The 27155-nt window shown below is 48.4% G+C and overlaps 2 protein-coding genes across 6 annotated transcripts; both read left to right on the top strand.

Annotated features, from left to right (window-relative positions):
- Positions 1-4894: 4894 nt before the first annotated feature.
- On the top strand, positions 4895-6903 carry LOC140850538 (olfactory receptor 13A1-like). Its single transcript, XM_073241668.1, has one exon. It carries the CDS (start codon positions 4959-4961, stop codon positions 5622-5624), a length of 666 nt encoding a protein of 221 aa, XP_073097769.1. The 5' UTR covers positions 4895-4958; the 3' UTR covers positions 5625-6903.
- Positions 6904-12056: 5153 nt separating this feature from the next.
- Positions 12057-16665, top strand: LOC140850319 (olfactory receptor 13A1-like). 5 transcript variants are annotated; one of them, XM_073240064.1, is made up of 2 exons: positions 12057-12171; positions 14796-16665. In XM_073240064.1, exon 2 carries the CDS (start codon positions 14874-14876, stop codon positions 15801-15803), a length of 930 nt encoding a protein of 309 aa, XP_073096165.1. In that variant the 5' UTR covers positions 12057-12171; positions 14796-14873; the 3' UTR covers positions 15804-16665. The 5 variants fall into 5 exon arrangements, with proteins under 5 accessions (XP_073096165.1, XP_073096167.1, XP_073096166.1 ...); XM_073240066.1 differs by lacking the exon at positions 12057-12171 and adding an exon at positions 12636-13318 and having other exon boundaries at positions 14835-16665; XM_073240065.1 differs by lacking the exon at positions 12057-12171 and adding an exon at positions 12636-13318 and having other exon boundaries at positions 14804-16665.
- The last annotated feature ends 10490 nt before the right edge of the window (positions 16666-27155 follow it).

Raw genomic sequence — 27155 nt, 5'->3', positions numbered from 1 at the left:
CGTGTATGATTCAATTGTAAGCGTCCCATTTATCAGCAGGCAGCCATGCAGATCAGCCACCGCGGGTCACACTGTGTCAGTGGGGCGTCTCAGATATCTCACCCAGCAGACGCCCACACAGCACCTGCTGTTCCTCAGTCAGTGGACTGACCCTGAGCCCTGACCCCGTGGACACCCACTTGTGAACTGGCCTGCCATCATTGCCCTCAGCCTGTGGTGTCCCTGTGAGAGGCCGGGGGCACTTGCCACCCCAGAGGACCCCTGGTTTAACCTGGTTTAAAACTGGCCTGATGGGAGGCTAACAGGCTAGTCTCTGCCTGCCTTCCCTGCAATGGGGGCCTGGCTCCAGTTTTGGTGTTTCCTACTTATAAGCCTAACTGAGCCCCCTCCATCTGCCCCACACTTGGACAAGCTGATAAGAAGTCCTGGAGGCTCCCACCACGGCACCCATGGCAGAGTCAAGCCCCACAAGCCCCTGCCTGCATGGAGGAACCCTCATCTGCCCCATAACCTGGCACAGTGGCCCCGAGCCATGCCCCTTCCTGGCTCTCACCAGACCACCAGACATGGAGTCCGTGGTGCCTCAGTTTCAGGCATCCCTCCTCCAAGGCCGTGGCGAGTAAACGTCTGTTGTTGATAAGCCCCCAGTCTGTGGTGTTCTGTTTAGCAACCCGAATGTATTAAGGCAACATCTGAACCAAACATTGTGTGCGGGGTCCTCCTTTGCAGGGCGAGCACACTCTGTGACCATTGTAAACTGAACATGTGTTTCAGAATCAAGGGCCTCAGCCAAGACCGGCCCTGACAAGGCCTCCAGGAGGCGAGAGTGCCTCCCTGCTTGCAGCACTCCCCTCCTGCCAGAGAGTGGGGCACAGCCTGGATGAATGGGCTTGGGCAACCCCACAAGGCTCGCAGGACAGAGAGCTGCCCGCCTCCCCTCTGTTTGCACCAAGACACCCTCCATCCCACGGAGGCTTCAGTGAGCTCTGCCTGCGAGGGAAGTGTCAGCTTCTAGGAGAGCCAAGGAGGAGCCAGAATGGGTCCCGCACCAGGCGCCTTCTGCCTCTTGTTTCAGGTGGTAGAAATGGGAGTGAGAGGCAGACACGGGTGCCAGGCTCCTACCAGCCCCATGATGGATGCCAACCAGCTGGGCACAGCTGACCCCAGTTAACTTCTGGGAAAAAGAAAAAGAGATGCAGGGCAAGCCTGAGCCATGAGCACTGAACCTTCAGTCCACAAGGAAGCATGACCCAATGTGGGTCTGTAAGGGACAGGATGTCAAGCATGGAACAGAAGACAAACCTGACTCAGGAGAAGCCCAGGGAGGCTGGATGGTCATGCACTGAACGTGCTGGTATGACTGACAGGGAGTCAGGGGAGCCAGTGGAATCAACACAGCCAGGATCCGCTGTGCCAACAGGAAGCTGGCGGAGAGAAGGGCAGAGAGGGGCAATCCCCTCCCTTCCACAGACCAGCACTGGGCACATCGTAAAATCGCAGCTGCCTTTGCTTGACTTGGAGCTAACTTGCACAATGCTGGGGTTTTTTTGTCCTTTTTTTTTTGCTTTCATTAATGTACAATTACATAAACAATATTATGGTTACTAGACTCCCCCCCATTATCGAGTCCCCACTACACACCCCATTACAGTCACTGTCCATCAATGTAGTAACATGCTATAGAGTCACCACTTCTCTTCTCTGTATATACTGCCCTCCCCGTGTCCACCCCTGACATTATGTGTGCTAATCATAATGCCCCTTTTTCCCCCTTATCCCTCCCTTCCCACCCATCCTCCCCAGTCCCTTTCCCTTTGGTAACTGTTAGTCCATTCTTGGGTTCTGTGATTCTGCTGCTGTTTTGCTCCTTCAGTGTTTCATTTGTTCTTATACTCCACAGATGAGTGAAATCATTTGATACTTGTCTTTCTCCTCCTGGCTTATTTCACTGAGCATAATACCCTCTAGCTCCATCCATGTTGTTGCAAATGGTAGGATTTGTTTTCTTCTTATGGCTGAGTAGTATTCCATTGTGTATATGTACCACATCTTTATCCATTCATCTACTGATGGACACTTAGGTTGCTTCCATTTCTTGGCTATTGTAAATAGTGCTGCGGTAAACATAGGGGTGCAAATGTCTTTTTCAAACTGGGCGGCTGCATTCCTAGGGTAAATTCCTAGAAGTGGGATTCCTGGGTCAAATGGTATTTCTATTTTGAGTTTTTTGAGGAACCTCCATACTGCTTTCCAAAATGGTTGAACTAATTTACATTCCCACCAGCAGTGTAGGAGGGTTCCCCTTCCTCCACATCCTCGTCAACATTTGTTGTTGTTTGTCTTTTGGATGTTGGCCATCCTAATTGGTGTGAGGTGATATCTCATTGTGGTTTTAATTTGTATTTCTCTGATGATCAGAGATGTGGAGCATCTTTTCATGTGCCTGTTGGCCATCTGAATTTCTTATTTGGAGAAGTGTCTGTTCATCTTCTCTGCCCATTTTTTAATTTGATTTTTTGCTTTTTGTTTGTTGAGGTGCATGAGCTCTTTATATAATTTGTATGTCAACCCTTTATCGGATCTGTCATTTATGAATATATTCTCCCATACTGTAGGATGCCTTTTTGTTCTACTGATGGTGTCCTTTGATGTACAGAAGCTTTTCAGCTTGATATAGTCCCACTTGTTCATTTTTGCTTTTGTTTCCCTTGCGTGGGGAGGTATGTTCATGAAGAAGTCGCTCATGTTTATGTCCAAGAGATTTTTGCGTGTTTGTTTCTAAGAGTTTTATGGTTTCATGATTTACATTCAAATCTTTGATAGATTTCGAGTTTACTTTGGTGTTTGGGTTTAGACAATAATCCAGTTTCATGCTCTTACATGTAGCTGTCCAGTTTTGCCAACACCATCTGTTGAGGAGGCTGTCATTTCCACATTGTATATACCCATGGCTCCTTCATCATATATTAATTGACCATATACACTTGAGTTTATATCTGGGCTCTCTATTCTGTTCCACTGGTCTGTGGATCTGTTCTTGTGCCAGTATCAATTGTCTTGATTACTGTGGCTTTGTAGTAGAGCTTGAAATTAGCAACCAAGATACCCCCTGCTTTATTCTTCCTTCTCAGGATTGCTTTGGCTTCTTGGGTCTTTTGTGGCTCCATATGAATTTTAGAACTATTTGTTCCAGTTCATTGATGAACGCCATTGATATTTTGATAGGGATTGTGTTGAATTTGTAGATTGCTTTAGGTAGGATGGCCACTTTGACAGTATTAATTCTTCCTAGCCAAGAGCATGGGATGAGTTTCCATTTATTAGTGTCCTCTTTAATTTCTCTTAAGAGTGTCTTGTAGTTTTCAGGGTATAGGTCTTTCACTTCCTTGGTTAGGTTTATTCCTAGGTATTTTATTCTTTTTGATGCAATTGTGAATGGAATTGTTTTCCTGATTTCTCTTTCTGCTAGTTCATTGTTAGTGTATAGGAAAGCAACAGATTTCTGTGCATTAATTTTGTATCCTGCAACTTTGCTGAATTCAGATATTAGTTCTAGTAGTTTTGAAGTGGAGTCTTTAGGGTTTTTTATGTACAATATCATGTCATCTGCAAATAGTGAGTTTGACTTCTTCTTTACCAATCTGGATGCCTTGTATTTCTTTGTTTTGTCTGATTGCCATGGCTAGGACCTCCAGCACTATGTTAAATAACAGTGGGGAGAGTGGGCATCCCTGTCTTGTTCCCGATCTTTGAGAAAAGCTTTCAGCTTCTCGCTGTTAAGTATGATGTTGAGCCACTTGTCATTTACAAGCTCATTCTTGAGATGTTTCTTTGTGTTTATGTTCATGACAACAAACATGATTAAGAAATATGAAATACATCATATTTCATGCGGATATTACATATGAAATTGTGCTCACGCCTGAAGTGCCACACAGACTCAGCTGGGATAAGGGTCATGGGGAAGTTCACGCCTCTAGACTGATTTGGGAGTCCCAGGCAGGCTCCCTGATGGACCAGGCATCTCCCGGAGTGGGAACTGGTGGGGCAGAAAGAGGAGCACCGACCGCTGGGAGACCCCTGTGCTCTGCTCCCTTCCTGAGCGGCGGCCCTGGGCCTCAGCCTGTGGGTGCCTCCCTGCTTCCAGGACCTCCTGGATTGCCTCTGCTGGGTGTCATCACACCCTCCTATTCTGGTTCTGACTGCATCTCCCAGCCTGGTCCTCAGGTCTGTGTGCCTGCAGTGACTCAGCTCTCCCTCCTGCTGCCAGGCTCATCTACCTTGAACACTGGCCTCCTGCCCCCACAGGAACAGTCCCCAGGCCGCTAAGCAGATCACCCTCCTTGAATCTGAGGTTGCGATCCATTTCAGGGTCTGAGACCCATTGAGGAAGAAGCTAACGTGTGGGGCAGCAACCTAGGGGATGCAGAGGGGTTAGAGGAAGAGTCTGTTCCATGCAGAGGGAAAAGGATGGTAGGTCTGGGGGCAGAGGAGCAGGGGGTGAGGCTGGACATCCAGGCCAGGACGGAACATGTGGCTACTTTGAGGCCTCACTCTAGACACTAGACTTCATCTTACTGAAGAGCTGCAGCAGGGATGTGGCACACATCACATGTTGGAGATCATTACCCCTTGTGAGGAGGGGTGAGGTGGACACCATGCTGTGATGGGTCTGAGGGTGTCCATGGGGACGTGGCCCTGGGCCAGGCAGCAGGATGGAGAGGCTGTAAGCGCTCCTGCCTACTTCTCTGTGGGGAGCCTTTGAGTTGGTGACGCCTGAGTCTAGTGAAGTAAGAAACTATTTAAATTCTGGGAGATTCTGACATATGAAAGCATCCTGACCTACCTATACTGACCATTAACCTCAAACTCTTTTGCAGATCAGCTGCTGAGGAAGAGAGACTCTGAATAGACTAGTCAATGGCCGTGAGAAACCAGCTGTGGTGGCAGAGTTCACCATGCGCAGTTTCTCAGCAGCACCACAGCTCCGGGCTCTCTTCTTCATCCTCTTTCTCTCCCTGTACACCATGGCGCTCTCTGGAAATTCCCTCTCTATGGCAGCCACCACCTTTACCTCCAGGCTCCACATCCCCATGTACTTGTTCTTGGTCAGTTTGGCTGTTTTTGATGTCATCTGTGCCAGCACTGTGGTGCCCAAGCTGCTTGAGATGCTGGTGGCAGAGAAGAGAGGCATCTCTTACTGGGGCTGCGTGGTCCAGGTGTACTTCCTGACGTGGTCTCTAGCAGCAGAATTACTGCTCCTTCACGCCGTGGCTTATGACCGCTACCTGGCCATCTGCCATTCTCTGCACTACGGATCCATCATTAGCCCCAGGGTGTGTGTGGTGCTGGCTGGGGCTTTGTGGGGCATCAGCGTGCTTGGTGCTGGAGTCAATGCCTGCCTGATTTTATGGTTGACCTTCTGTGGGTCCAACGTGATCGATCACTTCTTCTGTGAGATCCCCCCTCTGCTGCTGCTGTCCTGTTCCTGCACGTATGTGAATGATATCATGGCAATTATGGCTGACATCTTTGCCATGCTGTATTTCCTACTTACCACGGTGTCCTGTGGCTTCATCATCTCCACCATGCTGAAGATGCGTACAGCCAAGGGGAAGAGGTGAGCCTTATCCACCTGCTCCTCCCACCTCATTGCTGTCACCATGTACTACTCCACCATCATCTACATGTACCAGAGCCCCAGATCCAGCTACTCCCCCGGGATGCGCAAGGTGGTGGCTGTGCTTTATTCCACTGTGAGCCCCACTCTGAACCTTCTCATGGACACTCTGAGGAACAAGGATGTCAAGGCAGCTCTCAAGAAAGTTTTTACACTTTTAGCAGAAAAACTGTAATTATTTTGTTTACAGGTAAGGGCTGGCTCAGGGAAGCTGAAAGTTCCAAGTCCTCACAAGCAGAGTGTGTTCATTAGGTACCATCCTGTATTGGGAACCCAATCTAGATTGACACGCAGTGTCTCCTGTTACAAATATGGGCTCTAGACATTCTTGAACCTACGCCAATACAGATAGGGGCCCTGGAAGTCTGCTTGATATCTAACAAGTGTAGAGCTTAAGTAAATGGATGTTTTCAGGAACTACTGGCAGTAAGATATGCACTTTGAGTCAAAGAGGAAAACATGGCACAAACATGATCCGACTGTGGGGACAGTCTCCCGAATCCCCAGCACCATCAAAGCCTCTGCACACAGCACTTTGCTGTAACACTTTCCCAGATGCCCCTGGCAGTCTGTGAGGCTCTTGGGAGACAGTGGCCATGTCCAGAAGTTCATGGATGCAGGTTGAGGTGAACGGAAACATGGAGGATGGAGGGGCCATGGTGATCATCAGGGGAGGGCAGAGAAGGGGCTGGGCATTAGAAATGGGGGCAGATGCAGCTGTGGGTTGCGGGTGACACAGGGAACTAGCTGTGTCCCCAACTAAGGGGCCCAGCCAAAGCTCCTGCCCAGAGGAGAACAGTGGTGACCTAAAGGACCACCAGGGGTTTTAATGTGCCCTGCAGGATGAGCAGCCCTGTATAGATGCCTTCCACAGGAATTGTTTCCACCAAAAGTCAGAGCAGCCCCTGGCCTCTCCCTGCTCCATAGCATGGTGCACATAAGGCAGCCACTCACAGTGCAGGTGTCCCCTCTGCAGGGGATGGAGCAGAGGGGCCTGGGCAAGGTGCCAGGCCACATGTGGCAGCTGCGGAGCATGGCCTCTTTCCTTGTGGTCCTGCAGGAAACACCGTGAGGAGTTGCTGCAAGGGGAGGCCAGTGAGGGGCAGGGGACAAACAGCACCACACGGGAGTGGAAGGACTCCCCCTTGGCCAGAGGTCTTGCCCAGTTGTTTACAGAAAAGAAATTACTGTCAGTTCCATGGTGGGAATTCTCAGTGCTTGTCAGTGTGTCTGTGTGTGCATGTGTGCAGCACATTTGGGGTCACTCAGAGTTCAGTGACTCTAAATTCACTTTATGTTCACCGTTCATCATGTGGATAATCACAAGTCAATATTTGGTGGGTATAGTGACATTCCAAATTAAAAATCCCTTGCTGATATAGTTAAGTTTAACTTTCCTGAAGCAAGGAACTCACCCCGATGCGTATTGTAGACACTTGACAGATGGATGGGTGGATGGATGGATGGGTGGATGGATGGATGGATGGATGGATGGAAGGATGGAGGGATAGATGGATGGATGGATGGAGAGATGATTGGATGGATGGAGCGATGGACATATGAATGGATGGATGCAGGGAAGGATGGATGGGTGGGTGGATGGACAGATGGACAGACAGACGGATGGATGGATGGGTGGATGGAGGGATGGATGAATGGAAGGATGTGGGAATGGATGGATGGATGGATGTTATGATGGATGGATGGACGGATGAACAGACAGATGGACAGATGGACGGGTGGATGGATGGATGGGTAGGTAGATGTAGACATATAGAGGGATGGATGGATGGGTGGGTGGGTGGGTAAATGGATGAGGGGTGAATGAATGGAAGGGAACAGAAAAGTATGTGGGAGGGCTCGTGGACGGTGGGTGGGCTAAGAGAATGTGGTAGGACAGATGGAGGCATTCACAGAGTGGATGAAAACTAGAGTGTGTACCTCTTCCCAGAACACAAACCACTCTCTCAAAGAGAAGATGCCCATCACATTGCCAGGTCTTGCCACAATGAACCATATGTCATGGGCTGGAAGTTGAGCACAGAAGCAATTGTCAATTGTCAGTATGGTGTTCACAGAAGCTTAAGCATGTTCTTGCAGGTTCTGATGAAATTTTGAAGATGGACTTCCTGTGGCCATGTAGAAGAACCATGGTCAGCTGCCTGTTTCTGAGGTGCTGCCAGCATGGCATTGGCTGTGAGTTCAGAGATAGGGCAGACTCTTGACCTGTGTGTCCTGAGCTTTCCTCTCCCATGTTTTGTCCAAAGGTTGTGAGGATCCCGCTCACCAGCCCTTAACTCCACAACACGTACATGCGCTCAGACCTCCAGGCCGCATCAGACTCACACGAATCACCTCTTGTCAAGAGCCCCGGAGCACTGATAGAATCTAAAGCAGAGGAGAAGGACTAGAAAGAGATATCGGAGGACTGGAGGCATCCAGGCAGCCACGTGGCCCGAATCCCCACAATGTACTTTTGCAGGTGGTGTTGTAGCGCCCACCTGGAGGCCCCTGAGTGGCACCTCTGGTCGGCATGATGGCTTTTCTCTGGTCCGCGGTCCTTCTTCCTTTGGATTCACTCCCAATAGTCTCCACGCGCCCTCATCCACCTGATGTTTCAAAGAGAACTAGGTACTAGACTTACAGTGTGCAGCATTGGTCAGTGGGGAGGAAAACAGCAAAGAAGGGGGCAAGGAGAGAGGAGACCTGCTCCTGGACAGACAGGAGCCTCCACACCTGGCCATGTACCCCCGTCCTGGCTGTGGCCTCCAGCCCTGGGCACCCACGCCTCCTCCCTCCTGCCCTGGTCTCAGCCTCTTCCACCACCAGCACATGCAGCAAGGACACAAGTGTGCCAGCACCTGAGTGTGCCCAACTCCATAAGGGAGTAAGCACTCATTCACACCAGGAGGCCCACACCCTGAAACAGCCATGGGCCATCACTGGGACCCCACTTCTCCAAAGCACAGGAAGGGCCCTAACAGCCACATTTTAGACAAGGAGAGGAGCAGGTTCATGGGATGGCACTTCTCACTGTTCTCTGAGATTCTGAGGGCTTCCACCCATCAGCCTGTGGCTTCCCATGGCCCAACATTCCCATCAAAGCACAGAAGCAAGGGCCTCCATGCCACAGAAGCAAGGTGTCATCAGCATGACTGTGTGTGACACTTGTGCATGAACTGCTGTGCAGATGCCAGTCCCCCGCAAACAAACACTCATGTCCTTCATTCATCCTGTAGATGTCTCTTCAGTGACACTGTGCAGCCAGTCCTGTGCCGAGGGCTCCAGAAGACACGGCCCCAGCATTTGGCACAGTGCCCGTTGCAGCTTAGCTAACAACTGACCAATGGGGTGAGGGAAAAGGAGCCTTCAGTTCCACAGGCTCACACTTGGTTTCAGATGTGACCCGAGCCTAAAACATTCAGACACGGCCTGCTGCGTTCCCAGTGGGTTAACAGAAGCACCTGCTGTGCCAGGGGGACCAAGGCTGGGTGACCTAGGAAGGTGACTTGGGCGACTCATCAGCCTAGCTTATGATTCCTAACAATGGGCAAAACCAAGTTTCTATCCTGGATATTTCAAGGAACTGCAATTCATTGCCTGCTGTAGGTTCTATGTTTCCACTTCAGAAATTCCTTAGCACTTACACAGCTAATTGGTCATTTATAAGTGAATAACATATTTATCTCTCTACTAATTAATTTTAAGTATCCAAATAGGGGATGATGAAGTATAGGTTTCCAGCAAAATACTTAGCAGTTACTCGGGTTCGTGGATGCTCTCTGAGGAGGGTGGAGGTCGGGAGGCCCTGGGGGTGACACAGTGACAGGGTGTCTCAGGTCTCCCACGCCCACTGACAGGATCCAGGCTCAGGGCTCCTTGGGGAGTGCCTGACCCCAGGGCTGGGCAGGGAAATGCCGATGAGCCTGGAGCACCTCGTATGCCAGAACACAAGCTCGGAGGAAGAAGGGAAGGATGAGTCAAGGTTAGAGAAGCCGGCCTGAAAGAGTTTCTGACTGAGAAAACAGGAACGTTTTGAGCAAAGAATAAGTAATGATTATGTTGAATCGTATCCCAAAGAATAAAACAAACATCGTGAATCCACGCTGATGTAGAGGCACAAATAAGTGGGCGAGGAGGCAGCACATCCCCACAGAAGAATTCCAATCGGTGCAGGAGGAATGAGGGAAACAGAACATCGCCACTAGAGAGTGACGGCCACGTGAGACCCACCAGTGGTGCCGAGATTTGTGAGAGGCAGTTGAAGGATGCACGGCATGTGGGCACAGTCTCTCTGTCTCTCCCAGAACACTTCGTGATTTCAAAGCTAAAATATTAGCTTCCTGGTGGGGAATCTGCAGCCGTGGTCAATGCCAAGATCATCGGAGGAGACACATGGACGTCGTGCCCCATCACAAAGCACGGAGAAGGGCACGTGGCCTGGGGAGCCCTTCCCAGTGACGCAGGACCTCCACCCAAGCACAAGAAGGCATCAGGCAAACCAGCCAGAGTCATTCTGCAAAATAAGTCATCAGTAAATGTCTCAAGCTCATGAACGTAAAGGAAGGGCAGGGAGCCCAAGGACGCGCGTCGGCAGGTGGGAAGAGGGGTCCTGGACTGCAAAGGGGCATTTATAGGAAACAGACGAGGCTCAGATAAGTTCTGTGACATAGTTAGATAATGTCGTAGCGAGGTTAGTATCCTAATGCTGACACATCCAGATGTTGCTAGGTAATGTGAGAGCTTAGCAAAACAGGAAGCTAGCAGAAGGTAACTGCTGTTTTTTCACCTCTTCTGTAAATCTGAAATCATCTCAAAATTAAAAATGATCCTTCCCAGTCCCATGATGCCACTCTCACTATTTTGTTTCCACTCCCAAAAGTTTTGCGTTGCTAACAGCATTTGCACAACCTGAAATCTTTGTCTTGGGGGAGGAATTATGAGACCAGAACTTGCTGGATGCGTCAAGTCCGCTCTAGAAAACATGATGTGTCAGTTTCCTGGGGCCCCTGTGGTCTGGCCTTGGGAAAGGTAGCCTAGACTACTACCACCAGGACCCCAGAGCCCTGAGGGTGGTCCTGGCACAAAGCACAGAAGCCTGAGTCCAGGGCCCCCTGGCCGGGCTCTCCCGCCTGCAGGGTCTGGAGAGGAGCAATCTCAGCTCCTTCACCAGGCACAACACCTCAGGTAGCCTGTTCCCTTGCCGTCAGAATTTTGCCACCAAGCATGGCTATCCTTCCTTTGAAAGGACACGAGGCTGGAGGAAGTTGGATCTGTTCCCCCTGAACGGCACCAGAAAGAGCGCCCTTGCCCCAACCCTGCACTGGGCGCATCTCCAGTGGAACCTGTGTGCTGAGAAGGGTCAGGCCTGGGTTCCTGGCTGCCAGCATGTGCGGCCACTGGACAAGTCACTCTGGGCTTTCCACGCTGCCATGGAGCGAAGCCCACCCACCGCGCTCCGACAAGGGCCCTAAGGAACTGCTCGCAGAGGATGTTTGGGGACATTATCTTTGGCAACCAGTCACAGCCAAGTGCTGACGCCATGTCAGCCAAGGGACTTGAAGCTGGACTCCCAAGGGACAGCAGCTTTCTTCAGTTACATCATACAGTTTAGGCTGTCCCCATTTAAACTGGGGCTACTGATGTCAGCAGCCACCTCTGGACGCTGAGCAGCAACACCGTGGCCACGCTGGAGCCTGCATGGTGTGATGAGATTCCCAGGAAGCCTCTGCCCCCTGCTAATGGCTGGATGCTTGGGCACCACTCAGGCAACTGCCATCCGGGTGTCAGAGTCCATCTGTTTAGGGACCTACCTGGAATGTTTCAGTAGTTAAAAAAAAGGCCTTTGAAAATGTTACCCACTTTTAAAATGATGGTGAACCTTTGTTTCTACCTTTTCAATTGTTAAAGCAGACACTCATTTCCTGGAGTCTGTGGGAGTCCTGAGACCCTGGGATCCTCCTGTGTTGGAAGGACGTTGGTGAATGTCTGGGAGCACTTCTGAGGTTGGGGAGGGGCTTACTTGTCTCTCACCATGTGTGCACCCCACGCATGAGGGAGGCTTGGTCCTTCTGTCCAGCAGGGTCTGCAGCTCAGGCCTGGCTAGTGGGGGAAAGGGCCACAGGCTCCATCTCTCTGTGTCAGGTTCCTCCCCAGGATCTCTGCAGGAAGCCAGCCTGCAGTGCCTAGGGAGGCACACGTAGGGGCATGGTGTTTACATTGCTTGTTCTAATCTTTTAGCAAATGGGCATTTTGTTTGTAACAAGAGTGAGTGTAAAGTCTTTCTCACAATTGCACAGAAACGGCAGTGACAGATTGCAGAAGTCATTCCCATTCCAGCCACGTAATCTGGAGCAGAGTAAGGGAGGGATCACCTTCCAGCTGCTTTTTGGAGGCTGACTCCCCCCCCACGACCTGGCGCCTGACCAAACTCTCCGGCCCTCTTACTGAGTCACCTGTGCCTGCATCCGCCTCTGCCCTGTGGATGGCATGTGAGTCTGGGAAGGAAGACCCTGCATGTCCCTGCTGACCTTGGGGGAGGCACCCACTTTCTGCTCACAGCTGCTGCCCCCGTAAGACCCTAGGCTGCTGCTTTGGGGGTGTGAGGCGCACCTGTGCCCCAGGGCACCCTGTCTGGGTCCCTGCAGGTGGGTGCTGGTAGCCAGGGCACTGGGTGTGAGCCTGGGCTCTAGTCGGGACATGGGTCTCAAGTCGGCCTCCGGGGGAGGGTCTCCGCCCCACACTGAACCTCTGAGCTAGGCATTCCTCCGGTTGCTACTGGCCCTGGTCGAGTCTGGGCTAGGGCTGCCAGAGGAAATATGGGTGCCCAGTTAAATCTGAATTTTGGATCAATAAGTACCGTTCACTATAAGAATTTCCCACGCAGTACTTCAGTCATGCACTAATAATTAACTCACTGTTTGCTTAAAATTCAAATTTAACTGAGTGCTCAGTATTTTTGCTGCTACTTGGCTACGCTGATCTGGGCACACATGGGGCTCAGGGGGTGCAAATAAATGACTCGGCCTCTGACCAGTAACCTAGCTGAGATCTGTGTGGAGACCAATTGGCTGTTTGTTGCGGGCAGTCTGCACGGCCTCTGTGGGAGCAGGAGGCAACTGGCCTGCGGCCCCTGTGGGCTTGGCAGGTGGAAAACAACTGAATGAAGGAGCCATTCCTGGAAGAGGCCCTGGTGTGGGCTGGACCTGGCTGCTTGTTTCTTCTGACACACTTTGTTTTTTGCTCTGACATGAGAGAGGAGAGCTGCAGAATGGCACGCTGAGGTTACAGTTGCACAATTATTTATTCGCAGCTCTTATGGAGAGGGAGCAACAGAGAAGGTTGAAGTGGCGTCTGAAGTCTGTTTATTTTGGGGGCATTTCTTGTTCCACATGCACCGACCCAGGATGTTCCCGGTTTGAGGGGGTGAATGTGGGAAGGCTGCTGGGAGCTCATGCGTATGTTCCAAATGCCCCCTGGCCCAGGGCAGTGAACCGTCTGCCACTCTCTGGCATCTGGGAGCAACCCTGCAGGAAGCAACCAGTGACTGCTCTCTCTGCACGGCCACTGCTGTCATTGCTCCCCATGGTGACTGAATTCACATTCACCAACTTCTGTTGCGCACCCCCCGTGTGACAGGTGAGGACCTCGTTGCTCTCACACTGAGGGTGGGCGTCACCCACCTGGCCCCTAGTACTAAGTCAGAGGACTTCCCAGCAGGCGTGCACACCCGCTTGGCTGCAGCTGCAATCCCGAGGCAGGCTGCCGGGACTCACCTGTCTATTTAAGTGGCCTGTGCTAAATGCATTCATTCTGGGAGGAGGCTCCCTGAGGCTGGGCCCTGCAGGACAGGGCGCTCAGCAAGCCAGGGATCCTCTCCCAGCATGCAGAGCTGTATGCCCTGGAGGCACTGTGGACAGTGCCTGGCATTCTGGTCGGGATGTTTGCCTGCATGCCCTGGGCCAGCTCCTGAGAAGGGCTTGTCCTTGGTGGGGTTGAGAATGGTGAGTGCAGAGCCCCTGGTAGCTCATATGGCTCTGGGGTCTGTGCCAGCTCCGTGTCCCAACAGCCCAAGGAGACCCCAGTCTGCAAATGAGCTCAGCACCTCTTACCTTCAGGATGGAAATTCCTCCTAAACCCCTGCTGGCCCTGGAAGTGGGTCTGGCCATGTCTTTCTAGGGCCTGGGCCTGACTCTCCTTTGAGCTCATCTTGCCACCATGGTCCCATCTCTCTTAGTGTCCCCTTCAGGCTGTGCCCATTGCAGGACAATCTTCCCGACATGAATGAGCCGGGCATCACCTTTCTCTGCCCCTTGTGTAGGGTGGGTGGAGGCTCCCGACCTGGGCCTGTTCACCTTGGGGCCTGGACTTACCTGGACACCCTGCTGGTCCAGAGCCTGTAACCTGGGGTTAAAATCAAATACCTTACAGGGCTCAGGAGTGTGAACCCCTCAATAGCAGCTCGTCACCCTCGTGCCCTTTTCTTGTGTTTTTTTGGGGGGGTTCTTAGAAACATCAATATTATCAGTGACCTAAGATGCTTCCCTGTATACCTGTGGGCAGGCTGTGATTCCTTTCACTGAAGCCTCTGCACAGGAACAGACACCATAACCAAAATATAAAGGCAGCCTGTGGGAGGGGAGAATAATTGGAAAACATATATCTGACAAGGGGATAATATATAAAATATATAAAGAACTCACACAACACAACAGCAAAACCTCCCAAATGTTCCAATTTAAAAATGGGCAAAGGACCTGAAAATACATTTTCTCAGAGAAGTCCTACAGGTGGCCATGATGCAAAGTGCTCCACATCACTAGTCATCAGGGAAATGCAGATCAAAGCCACAAGGAAATACCGCCTCACGCCTGTTAGAACAGCCGTCATCAAAAGGACAAGAGGTCATACGTGTTGGTGTGCATGTGGAGGATATGGGGCCCTCGTGCGCTGCTGGTGGGCATGTAAAGTGGTGAAGCCAGTTTGGTAAACAGTCTGGAGGTTGCTGTTTCTTTAAGTCAATGATCCAAGTACATTTTACTATAAATCAAAACATTAATGTCATTGTTTTCCTTTCCAGAGTGAATGCTCATTAAATGTAATCAATTATTTTTAGTTTTTCAGTTATAAATAAAATCCACTCATTCCTTACAAGGAAGAAGGGGGTCCCTGCAGACGCAATCCGCTGTTCCCCATGGCGTCTGGGAACCAGACCGCTGTGACCCTCTTCACCCTGCAGAGCTTCACCGACGACCCCTGGCTCCGGGCTGCCCTCTTCTGTCTCTTCTTGGCCCTGTTTGCCGTGGCCCTAGCTGGCAATGGGCTGATTATTGCCGCCATCCGCTGCAGCCCCAACCTCCACACCCCCATGTACTTCTTCCTGGTCAACCTGGCCATGCTGGACATGATCTGCACCCTGTCCATCCTCCCCAAGGTCCTGCAGAGCCTGGTCGGTGAGAGCACCATCACCTTCTGGGGCTGCCTCAGCCAGATGTTCTTCTTCACCTGGTCGCTGAGCTCGGAGCTGCTTCTCTTCACCGCCATGGCCTACGACCGCTACCTGGCCATCTGCCGCCCTCTGCATTATGGCGCCCTGATGAGCGGGAGGGTCTGCCTCTCCCTGGCCATCTTCGTGTGGACCACAGGGACACTCACTGCCTTAGTGCTCACGGGCCTGGTGCTGCGTCTGTCCTTCTGCGGCCCCCATATAATTGCACACTTCTTCTGTGAGATCCCACCGGTGCTGCTGCTCTCCTGCAGCCCGACTTTCATTAACAATGTGACGACCATGGTCGCTGACATATTCTGCTCTGGGATGAACTTCCTGCTCACCATGACTTCCTACGGCTTCATCATCGCCAGCATCCTGCGTATCCGCTCAGCAGAGGGCAAGCGGAGGGCCTTCTCCACCTGCTCCTCCCACCTCGTGGTGGTCTCCGTGTACTACTCCACCGTCCTCTACACCTACATCCGCCCGGGCCTGGGGTCTGCTGGGCTCCTGGACAAGGCTATTGCCGTTCTGTATACCATTGTGACTCCCAGTCTCAACCCCCTTATTTACACCCTGAGAAACAAGGAATTCAAAGCATCCCTTAGAAAACTCTTGCTGTTCTTCACCAAGTGACTCATGAAGAGGATGCAAAAGGCCTGAACTTCAGAAGCAATGGGACCGCAGCCTGAGAAATCCCCCTCATGGTTGTCCAAAGGGCTCCATATGTCAAAAGTGGTCACTCTTTGTACTTTATTTAAAAGTGATTCATCAACCTTAAACGTTTGCTAAGCCTTGAAGCAATGCTTGCACAGTAATAGAATAACCATTCGCACATTCATTTCTCTTCACTATTAAAATATTTCTTAGACTCATTTTATCAAATCCCACTGTTTGCTAAAGCACAAATACAGGTGCATTTAAATGTGTATGTTTAAGTGTCTCAGGCCACAGAAGCAATAAAACATGGGCAAATTGTCACAGTGATGACACACATGCTGCATCATACTTGAACCTGCTGTAAGATTCTTGGTTTCATAGGTATGGTTGCCTTTTCATCTTTTCCATTTTATTTCATATTTATCAGGGGCTTCATTCATTGAGTAGTCTTGAAAAGGAAAACTACCCTTAGCAACCAGAAGTGTCGCCATTCTGAGCTACCCACCGTCTGATTTTTCGGACCTGGGTCTGATGGCAATGCCCAGGACGTTCAGGCCCACGCACCCAGCCTATTCCTTGGGGAGCTTCTTGCCAGGGGCTCACTGTCTTCCTGGCCCTGGCAGGTGGTTTTGTGCTCCATGACTGCCCTGTGTGACAAGCTACATGTGATATGTGATGTCAGCACAACTCCTGCCCCCATCAGGTCTGGACGTCTTGGCCTCACTGCAGACACATAGACATAGTGTGGGTCACATTAGCTTTCCAGGTCTCTGTTTGGCACATCTGGCTGTGGAAAACTCTTGTATATCTAAATCCCTATGAAATAAAGCTACCTTAAAAGTCACACTTGTCTCGTTTCAGCCACCCTTTTATACTATAACTATCTTTTGCTTGCCGAATACAACATTTTGCTTCTTGAGTCTCATTATGAATATGAAAGGATTTCCGTAGACTGCATTTGTCCCAACACATTAAAGTTGAGATTCTTTCTGATATTCAAATGGTCACGGTCTGGCCAGCAAATCCAGCACTATAGTGGGAACTGCCACGTGAGTTTTAGAATCACTTGTCAGTTTCGCCCAAATAGCTTCCCAGGCATTTAGCCAGAGAGACCATAGGGCTCATGTCTTATTCTCTGCCGGAACTCAGGTTCACTGTCTCAAAATGTAAGAAAAAATACAGAATCAATATGAAAATATACTAGTGTGCTCAGTGCCTCACAAAACTGCTATTAGGCATTCAATCATTCACTTTTTCTGTGTTGATAAAGAAGGCATGCTGGTTTCTAGTTAAAATGGAGTAGTAGGAAATAGATTTACTCCACAGCCTTAAATAACAACACAAAGACAATATACATGAAAAAAACATGATTTCAAGATCTACTGAGGACGTCAAATGCACCATGAAGAGAAGACCGTGAGAGGCTCCTAGTGGCAAGGAGCAGCTCAGACACAGGCGTTGCCTTAACACCCCCGTCCCGCCCCAGTCATGTCCAAGTTGCTGGTCCTGGCGTCTATGTAGGTGTCTGAGGAGAGCTGTTCTGGAGGGGGCTGCACCCAGTGAGGCTGAGGTGCGGGTGGGCACCACATTCTGGGCTAGAACAGGCTTTTCCATCGAACCTTGTGAGGTACATGCCCACAAAGCTGAAGGCTGGGACCTCTTTCTTCTGTCCGTTCTTCCTCTCCTCTTCTAGTTTCCCATTGTGCACACCTTGATATGTTTAATGCTGTTGGTTCCATATATCTCTGGCGATCTGTTCATTTTTTGTCATTCTTTTCCTCTCTGTTCTACAGATTGCTTAATTTCTATCAGTCTGTGTGCAAGTTCACTAGTTGTTTCTCCTCTGGTTCATTTATATGGTTCAGTCCTTCTAGTGCCTTTCACATTTCAATTATTATATTTCTAATTACAACATTTCCATTTAGTTCTTTTAAAAATAATTTCTGTCTTTGATCTTCTGTATCTAATGTGACCTTGTCATGCCTTCCTTAATTCTTCCTACATGGTTTCCTTTTATTCTCTGAACATATTTATGCAGCTTCTTTGAAGTGTTTGTCTGCTAAGCCCAACAGCAGGACCTGCACAGTTTCTATTGTGTGCTTTTTTTTCCTGTGCATGGGTCACATTTTCCTGATCAGGGGAGAATTGACAAGAAGCTGCTTTAGTAATGTCATGGTAATTAGTGGTCTTTGCCCAAACAGGTCCAGTGGAGGGAAGGTGCAAGGCAGACCACAGTTGACTGAGGAAGACATGTAAGTGTGGAAACTGACAGAGCCCAGCTGGACTCCTCCTTCCCCAGGTCTTGGGAATAAAGCAAAAGGAAGCACTGGGGAATACATTTAACTGTCAAATACGACACAATCAGTATAGCAGCTACCTACTCTTTGTATATATGTGCATATAAAGAGAGAGGGGTCTCACTGACATGTGTCCTGAGAACACTCACCACCTCCACCAACACGTAAACAATGTAGTAAAGGAAAGAAAGTGCAACCCTTTTCTGTTGCACTTCACTGTATTGCACTTTCTGGATACTTCACTTTTTACAAATTGAAGGTTTTTCACAATGGTAGGTGGAGCAAATCTATTAGTGCCCCTTTTCCAAGAGCATTTGCTCACTTCATGTCTCTGTGTCACATTTTGGTAATTCTCACAATATTTCAAACTTTTTCATTGTTACAGTACTTTTCATGGTGATCTGTGATCATGCAATCCTTGATCTTACTATTGTAATTGTTTGGGGTGCCATGAACCTTGCCATATAAACAAGCAAACTTAATCAATAAATATTGGGTTTGTTCTGACTGCTCCACTGACTATCCATTTCCTCTCTCTCTTCTTCTCCTCAGGCATCTCTGAGACACAACAATACTGAAATCAGGCCACTTAATAGCACTGCAACAGCCTCTATGTGTCCACAGGAAAAGAAGAATCCCATTTCTCTCACTTTAAATCAAAAGCTAGAAATGCCTAGGCTTATCAAGGAAGGCTGAAAGCCAAGATAGGCCAAAAGCCAGGCCTTTTGCACTAAAGTTAGCCAAGTTGTGGATACAAAGGAGAAGCTCCTGATGGAAATTAAAAAGTGCTCCTCCAGTGAACACATGAATGATAAGAAAGTGAAACAACCTCGTGGCTGATAAGGAGAAAGTTTCGGTGGTCTGGGTAGAAGATCAAGCCAGCCCTACATTCCCTTGAACCACAGTCTCATCCAGAGCAAGGCCCTGATTCTCTTCAGTTCCCTGAAGGCCGAGAGAGGTGACAAGGCTGCAGAAGAAAAGTTGGAAGCTAGCAGAGGCTGGTTCATGAGGTTTAAGGAAATAAGCCATTTTATACAACACCAAAGTGCAGGGTGACTAGTAAGCACTGATGTAGAAGCCACAGCAAGTTATCCAGATGATCTGAGATCATTAATGAAGGTGGCTACACTAAACAACAGACATTTTTTATTTTGTTGTCATTAATCTACAATTACATGAAGAACTTATGTTTACTAGGGTCCCCCCTTCACCAAGTCCCCTGCACAAACCCCATTACAGTCACTGTCCATCAGCGTAGTAAGATGTTGTAGAATCACTACTTGTCTTCTCTGTGTTGCACAGCCCTCCCCGTGCCCCCCTACATTATACATGCTAATCGTAAGGCCCCCTTTCTTCTTCCCCACCCTTATCCCGCCCTTCCCACCCATCCTCCCCAGTCCCTTTCCCTTTGGTAACTGTTAGTCCATTCTTGGGTTCTGTGATTCTGCTGCTGTTTTGTTCCTTCAGTTTATTCTTTGTTCTTATACTCCACAGATGAGTGAAATCATTTGGTACTTGTCTTTCTCCACCTGGCTTATTTCACTGAGCACAATACCCTCTAGCTCCATCCATGTTGTTGCAAATGGTAGGGTTTGTTTTCTTCTTATGGCTGAATAATATTCCATTGTGTATATATATCACATCTTCTTTATCCATTCATCTACTGACAGACACTTAGGATGCTTCCATGTCTTGGCTATTGTAAATTGTGGCTTTTGGATTTATAGTTCTGTAAATGTCTATTAGGTCCACCTGTTCTAGTGTGTTGTTCAGTGCCTCTGTGTCCTTACTTATTTTCTGTCTGGTGGATCTATCCTTTGGAGTGAGTGGTGTGTTGAAGTCTCCTAAAATGAATGCATTGCATTCCATTTCCTCCTTTAGTTCTGTTAGTATTTGTTTCACATATGTCGGTGCTCCTGTGTTGGGTGCATATATATGTATAATGGTTATATCCTCTTGTTGGACTGAGCCCTTTATCATTATGTAATGTCCTTCTTTATCCCTTGTTACTTTCTTTGTTTTGAAGTCTATGTTGTCTGATACTAGTACTGCAACACCTGCTTTTCTCTCCCTGTTGTTTGCATGAAATATCTTTTTCCATCCCTTGACTTTTAGTCTATGGATGTCTTTGAGTTTGAGGTGAGTCTCTTGTAAGCAGCATATAGGTGGGTCTTGCTTTTTTATCCAGTCTGTTTCTCTGTGTCTTTTGATTGGTGGATTCAGTCCATTTACATTGAAAGATATGTACTTATTGCCATTGAAGGCTTTAGATTTGTGGTTACCAAAGGTTCAAGGTTATCTTCTTTAGTATCTTACTGTCTAACTTAACTCACTTATTGAGCTATTATAAACACTGTCTGGTGATTCTTTATTTCTCTCCCTTCTTATTCCTCCTTCTCTATTCTTTATACGTTGGTTGTTTTATTCTGTGCTCTTTTGTGTTTCCTTTAACTGCTTTTGTGGGTAGTTGATTATATTTTTTTGCCTTTAGTTAGTATTTTGTTGGTCTGCTTTCTTTGCTGTGATTTTATTTTCTCTGGTGACATTTATTTAGTCTTAGGAGTGCTCCCATCTAGAGCAGTCCCTCTAAAATACCCTGTAGGGGTGGTTTGTGGGAGGCAAATTCTCTCAACTTTTGCTTGTCTGGGAATTGTTTAATCCCTCCTTCATATTTAAATGATAATCATGCTGGATACAGTATTCTTGGTTCAAGGCCCTTCTGTTTCATTGCATTAAATATATCATGCCATTTCTCTTCTGGCTTTTAAGGTTTCTGTTGAGAAGTCTGATGACAGCCTGATGGGTTTTCCTTTGTAGGTGACCTTTTCCTCTCTCTAGCTGCCTTTGAAACTCTGTCCTTGTCCTTGATCTTTGCCATTTTAATTACTATGTGTCTTGGTGTTGTCCTCCTTGGGTCCCTTCTGTTGGGAGTTCTGTGTACTTCTGTGGTCTGATTGATTATTTTTTCCCCCAGTTTGGGGAAATTTATTTGAAGAAATAATTGCTGTACACTTTCTATCCCTTTTTCTCTCTCTTCTTCTTCTGGTATCCCTATAATGCAGATATTGTTCCTTTAGGATTGGTCACACAGTTCTAATATTCTTTTATTCCTGGAGATCCTTTTATCTCTCTCTCTGTGTCAGCTTCTATGCATTCCTGTTCTCTGGTTTCTATTCCATCAATGGCCTTTTGCATCTTATCCATTCTGCTTATAAGTCCTTCCAGAGATTGTTTCATTTCTGTAATCTCCTTCCGGACATCATCCCTTAGCTCTTGCATATTTCTCTGCAGTTCTATCAGCATGGTTATGACCTTTATTTTTAATTCTTTTTTAGGGAGATTGGTTAGGTCTATCTCCCCAGATTCCTTCTCAGGGGAGGATATCTGGGTTAGTCTGGTTTGTATTAAATTCTTCTGCCTTTTCATGATGATACAGGTAGTTGTGGGGAGCTGGCATATGTGTCGGCTGGGAGAATGTCCCTTCGTGCTGGTTTGTGGCCTTTCTCTCCTAGGAGAACAGCGACTCCTAGTGGCTTGTGCTGGGCAGCTGGGCACAGATGGGGTTTCTGATTCTTGCCCGGCCGCTGTGGAGCTCCGCAGTTGCTGTGGGCATGGCCAGCCTCAGGCTGCTGCTCCACTATGGTGGAGCCACATTGGAGGGGAAATGGGCAGGAGGCTGTTTATTGCCATGAGGAGCCTCCGAGCTACGCTGCTGCCCAGGGGGTTAGGGCACCCAGAGTTCCGTGGGATTCCAACTGCTGGGCTTACTGTCCCGTGATGCTTCTGTCCAGCTGTGGGGTCCCTGTCCCTTTAAGACTTTCAAAAAAGCACTTGCTTTTCTTTGTCCCAGGGGTGCCGGCTGCGGGGACCTGCTCACAGGTCTTAGTGTCCTGTTTCCCTAGTATCCAACACACCACACACTGTGTGTCTGCGCTCTGGTGCGGTGTGGATGGCTAGGGCTGGTTGTTTAGCAGTCTGGGCTCCCTCTCCCTTCCCCACTCTGACTCCTCTCCCACCAGGAGCTGGGGTGAGGGGTGCTGGGGTCCCGCTGGGCCGCATCTTGTATCTTACCCCCTTGGCAAGGCTGCTGGGTACTCACAAGTGTAGATGTAGTCTGGCTGTTGTCCTGAATCTTCTGGTCTCTCTTTTAGGGATAGCTGTATTTGTTGTATTTTCAAAAATATTTATGGTTTTGGGGGGAGATTTCTGCTGCTCTACTCACGCCGCCATCTTGGCTCCTCTCCTAAAAAACAGATTTTTAATGTAGATGAAACAGCCTTTTATTGGAAGAAGATGCCATCTAGGACTTTCATAACTACAGAGGGGAAGTCAGTTCTGGCTTCACGGCTTCAAAGGATGAGCCAACTCTCTTGTCAGGGCAAATGCAGCTGTTGAATTTCAGTTGAAGGCAATGGTCACTGACCATTCTGGAAATCCTAGGGCCCTTCAGAGTTGTGCTAAATGTACTCTGCCTGTGCTCTATAAATGGAACCACAAAGCCGGGATGACAGCACATCCATTCATAACTTGTTTTACTAGATATTTTAAGCCCACTGTTAAGACCTGTTCAGAAAAAATGTTCCTTTGGAAATATTACTGCTCATTGACAAGGCACCTGGTCACCCAGGAGCTCTGATGGAGATGTGTAATGAAATGAATGTTGTGTTCACACGTAACTTAATATCCACTCAACAGCCCATGGATCAAGAAGTCACTTTGACTTTAAAGTCTTACTATTTAGGAAATACCTTTAGTAAGGCTGTAGCTGCCATAGATGGTGGTTCCTCTGGTCTGGGAAAAGGAAACTGAAAACCTCCTGGAAAGAATTCACCATTCTGCATGCCATGAAGAACATTCATGATTCATGGGAAGAGGTCAAAATATCGACATGAACAAGCATTTAGAAGAAATTGATTCCAAACTTTGAAATTGATTCCAATTGACTTTGATGGTTCAAGACTTCAGAGGGGGGACATGACCACAGATGTGGTGGAAAGAGCAAGAGAACTAGATTTATAAGTGGAGCCTGAAGATGGGGCTGAATGGCTGCATCTCACGGTAAAACAGATAAGCAGCTGCCTCTTACGGATGAGCAAAGAAAGCGGTTTCTTGAAATAGAGTCTGTTCTTGGTGAAGATGCTGTGAGGATTGTTGAAAATACCACAAAGGATTTAGAATTTTCATAAACTTAGTTGATAAAGCAGTGGCAGGGTCTGAGAGGACTGCCTCTAATTTTGAAAGAAGTTCTACTGTGGGTAAAATGCTGTCAAATTGCATCACATGCTACAGAGAAATTATTTATGAAAGGAAGAGCCAATCTGTGCAGCAAACTTTAAGGTTGTCTTATTTTAAGGATTGTCACAGCCACCCCAATATTCAGTGCCCACCACTATGATCAGTCAGCAGCTATCAATTTCAAGGGCTAGATGCTCAATCAGCAAAAAGATTATGATTCATTGAAAGCTCAGTTTATGGTTAATATTTTTTAGCAATAAAAGACTTTAAAATTAAGGTATGTACATTGTTTTTTAGACATGCTATAGCACACTTAATAGACTACACATAATGTTAATGTAACTTTTATATGCACTTGGGAAACAAAAACTGTCATTTGACTCACTCTATGTGGCATTCACTTTATTGCAGTGGTCTGAAACCAAACTGGCAATGTCTCCAAGGTGTGCCTTTATGTAGATCACCTCCCATATTTCAGTAGCAATAGGTACACATCTTCTATATTCACAGCTTTGTATAGTATACATTCTTATTTCCAATTCAGAAATGGGAAACATGAAATCCCAAGAGCAGCTTTCTCCCCTGAGAACTTTTCATCTTTTGTGAAGACACTGGTCAGTGAGCAAGTATTGTATAAGAGGTGAAATACAAATACCTAATAAATGCTGAGAAGAAATGATCTCTCCAGCCAATATTAATTAACCATTAGTAGCCAATAAATGAGGGACAACAGAGAATCGCCTCCTAGGGCCTCAGAAATGTCTGCTCTCAGCACCAAATTTACAAATGGATCAAATTTGTTTATAGTGGAAGACTCACTCCCAGGGCTGTGTGATTAAACTGCCACAGAATTCAAGGCATCTGCTTTGAAAACAAAGTGAGACTTACTTATATGGGGATACATCTCAGAGGAAAATGTCACACTGCAAATCCCAATATATTCAAGAGTGGGGAAAGGCATGGTCCAACGACTCCTCAGTCCAGCACTTTGGGAGGCAGAGGTTGGGGATGCAGTGAAATACTTTGTTCCTCTAACACATTGTTTCTGAAATTGTGGCAGCATGGATTCTGAGGAGCATTCTGAGGATGAAGTGATGGTTTTAATTGAAATAGGATAGGAGAGAAAAGAAAATACCAGAGCATTATTACAATTAGTAAAGATAAGTGTTGCTTTGTGAAATTTTTGTTTCAATTGTTTGAGGATATATAAATGTTCACTGAGTTGGAATACAAAATGTATTTCTTACTATGGGTTGAACTGAAAAAAGTCTGAAAACCACGAGTTACTCATCTTGCCCCGAAAGTGTTCACAAAGTTGCCTCTTGTGTATAGTTTAGCTACCATACCCATCTGTGTACTTGAAGGAAAGGTGGTTCTAATTTGTCTCATTAAGTGGCTATGTGTATGTGTCTTGACAGTGTCTTGTGTATCATGTAATACAATTGCCCACCACTCCATGATCCCAGGACTGGAGTAAAGCACTCTGTCCACCTGCACCTGCACACAATCTTCAAGCAGAAATTGAGGAGTGAGGTTTCCATGAGTAAATTTTGACAATGAGGTGAAGGCAAGTAGAGCCTCAGGTGCCTGGGAGTGCAGGGGCCACTAGGACCAATTCAGATATCCCACAAAAACACTAGCTTCACCTTTTCAGCACTTTCTAGTCTCTCCTTTCCAGAACTTTCTCCTACCACCCTCACCCCAACTCCCCACAAAACCTAAACCCTTCTTCACTCTTTGTCTTGTCTTCGTGCATGTGTTTTAAATGAATTGAGGTTCCAGGAATTCCAGGCTATGATAGAAGCCCCTTCAAAGGCTTCCCTTGCCCCATTGCTGTCTCTTCCCCCTCTCTCTTGGTTCTTGTACCCTCTCCTCCCTGTCTCGGCCACAGATCAGCTACTCCAACTCCTCTTCATGACGCTCAGGCTGGTGCATGGAGAAAGGACTCAAAATCATCGACAGCAGAGTAGAGGGGTTACCAACCGGTTAGAAAGAAATGGTGATAAAGAAGAGCCTGGAATTGCCCCTTTTTCAAGTTTGGAGCAGGCATTTTTCTGGAAGAGCGTGCATGTATGTCTAAGAAAAGTGCTTTGCCGTCACTTTGAAAACATAGTATTTATACATTTTCTCCCATGGGTCTTCCTTTGTTTAGTAAAATGGACTGTTCGCTTGCTTTGGGAATACAGACGTGTCCTCTGTGGCCGTGTCCATCCTAAGTGTCCACTGGCCCCCACATGTTCTACTTCACTATCGTCAGGAAGGGCCAGCAGGCTAGTTTCCGCCAACGCGTCTCCCCAAGACCTGCACAGAAGCCTCGGCGTCGCTCCCGGAACGCGGTGCAGGGGCGCTCCACCCTCGCCTGGGCCGCGCTGGGCATGGGCGGGCGGGAAACAGGCTTCGCCGGCGGGTCGCTGAGGGAAGAAAGCACAACCCCCAGCTCGGCTGGGCCTACAGGTCGCCAGTCTTCTGGGCCAGGAAGGGGTTGTGCGGACGCGCAGTGGCCAGTGTTCCGAGGGGGAGGCGCGGGCGCGGCGGAGGCGGGGCGGACGGTACAGAGGCTTAGAGAGGAGACGCAGGGACGGTCCGGACGCCACCACGGCCGGGCCATCGCGACAGCGAAGCACGCTGCCTCCGCCTGCCTGCCTCCCAGCGCGGCGCGCGGGCCACACTAGGCGCTCTCAGTCCCTCCGCCCCTCCCCGCCTGCACTCGGCCGTCTCCGCCAGCACTCGGCTCGCTCTGCCTGCACTCGGCTGTTTCCGCGGAGCTCCCGCAGGGCTTCGCGACCATGTCCTCTGGAGTTCCCAAGGAGGAAAGTGGGGGCGCTCTCCTGTCTTCTCAGCCTCTCGGCTCTTCTCTGACACCTGCTCCAGTCTGCATCCCCGTGTTCCCTTCTCGTTCATTTTTTTTATTGGAGGCTTCTCAGTGTTTCTGTGTGTAGAGCTGTCTTTTCCCAAATCCTGGCAAACACTTCAGGTGAGAGAACCTCGCTGAGGGTGTCCAGGCTCAAACCCTGTCGGGGTGAAGGGGCTTCCTGCCGGGGATCCCACATCCTTTGTGGTTTGTCTGCCTTCTTATTTGTTGGGGCTCCGTTAACACACAGAAAACATGACCATGTGACCGTAGGGCAGGGCCTAATGTGGCCACAAGCCAACGAGTGCCGGCAGCACCTGATTCTGAAGAGGGCAAGAAATGGATTTTCCCTAGAGCCCCTGGAGGGAGCACACTGGCCGGTCTTTGATTTCAGCCCAGTGACACTGATCTTGAATCGCTCGCTGACCACCAGAAGTATGAGAAATTTTTTTTGTTGTTTTGGGACATTATTATTGTGGCAATTTCTTACAATAGCAGCAGGAAAACAAACTCCCTTGCAGTTTAGATCCTGTATGTGACTCAGATTTTATCAAGCAAATGTACCCAGCATTAACTGGTAGCTTTCAGTGAAGCAATCGGATCTCCTGAAAAACACAATAGAAGTACTACTGACTGCTGGTGGTAATACTGATTCTGCTGGGTGATTGGGCTGGGATTGCTGGTTTGAGAACCTGTCCACTCCTTAATGCTGGGGGCCAGGGCATCAGTTTTTTTTTTTAATGGAGCTCCTATATTTTCTTTGACTTGGTCAGAGTATGGGTTGTTGTTTTGTATTCCCCCAAAAGAGAACTGAGACATGAACTTGTGTAAGCAGTTTATTTGGGAAGTGATCACAGAAAACAATGAGGGAGTGTAGAAAATGAGACAGGAGAGGAGGAAAAACCTAGTTAAGGGTGTACTGAGCTGGTGACCACTGTGGACAAG

The sequence above is a fragment of the Manis javanica genome, chromosome 7, assembly GCF_040802235.1.
Source record: "Manis javanica isolate MJ-LG chromosome 7, MJ_LKY, whole genome shotgun sequence".
In the NCBI taxonomy this organism is placed as follows: Eukaryota; Metazoa; Chordata; class Mammalia; order Pholidota; family Manidae; genus Manis; species Manis javanica.
The sequence above is the reverse complement of the archived record's forward strand: the minus strand, read 5'-3'. Positions and strand labels throughout refer to the sequence as shown.

Bases quoted from the DNA above. Each gene is read 5' to 3' on its own strand.
- LOC140850538 (XM_073241668.1), top strand. From the start codon at position 4,959: ATGCGCAGTTTCTCAGCAGCACCACAGCTCCGGGCTCTCTTCTTCATC.
- LOC140850319 (XM_073240064.1), top strand. From the start codon at position 14,874: ATGGCGTCTGGGAACCAGACCGCTGTGACCCTCTTCACCCTGCAGAGC.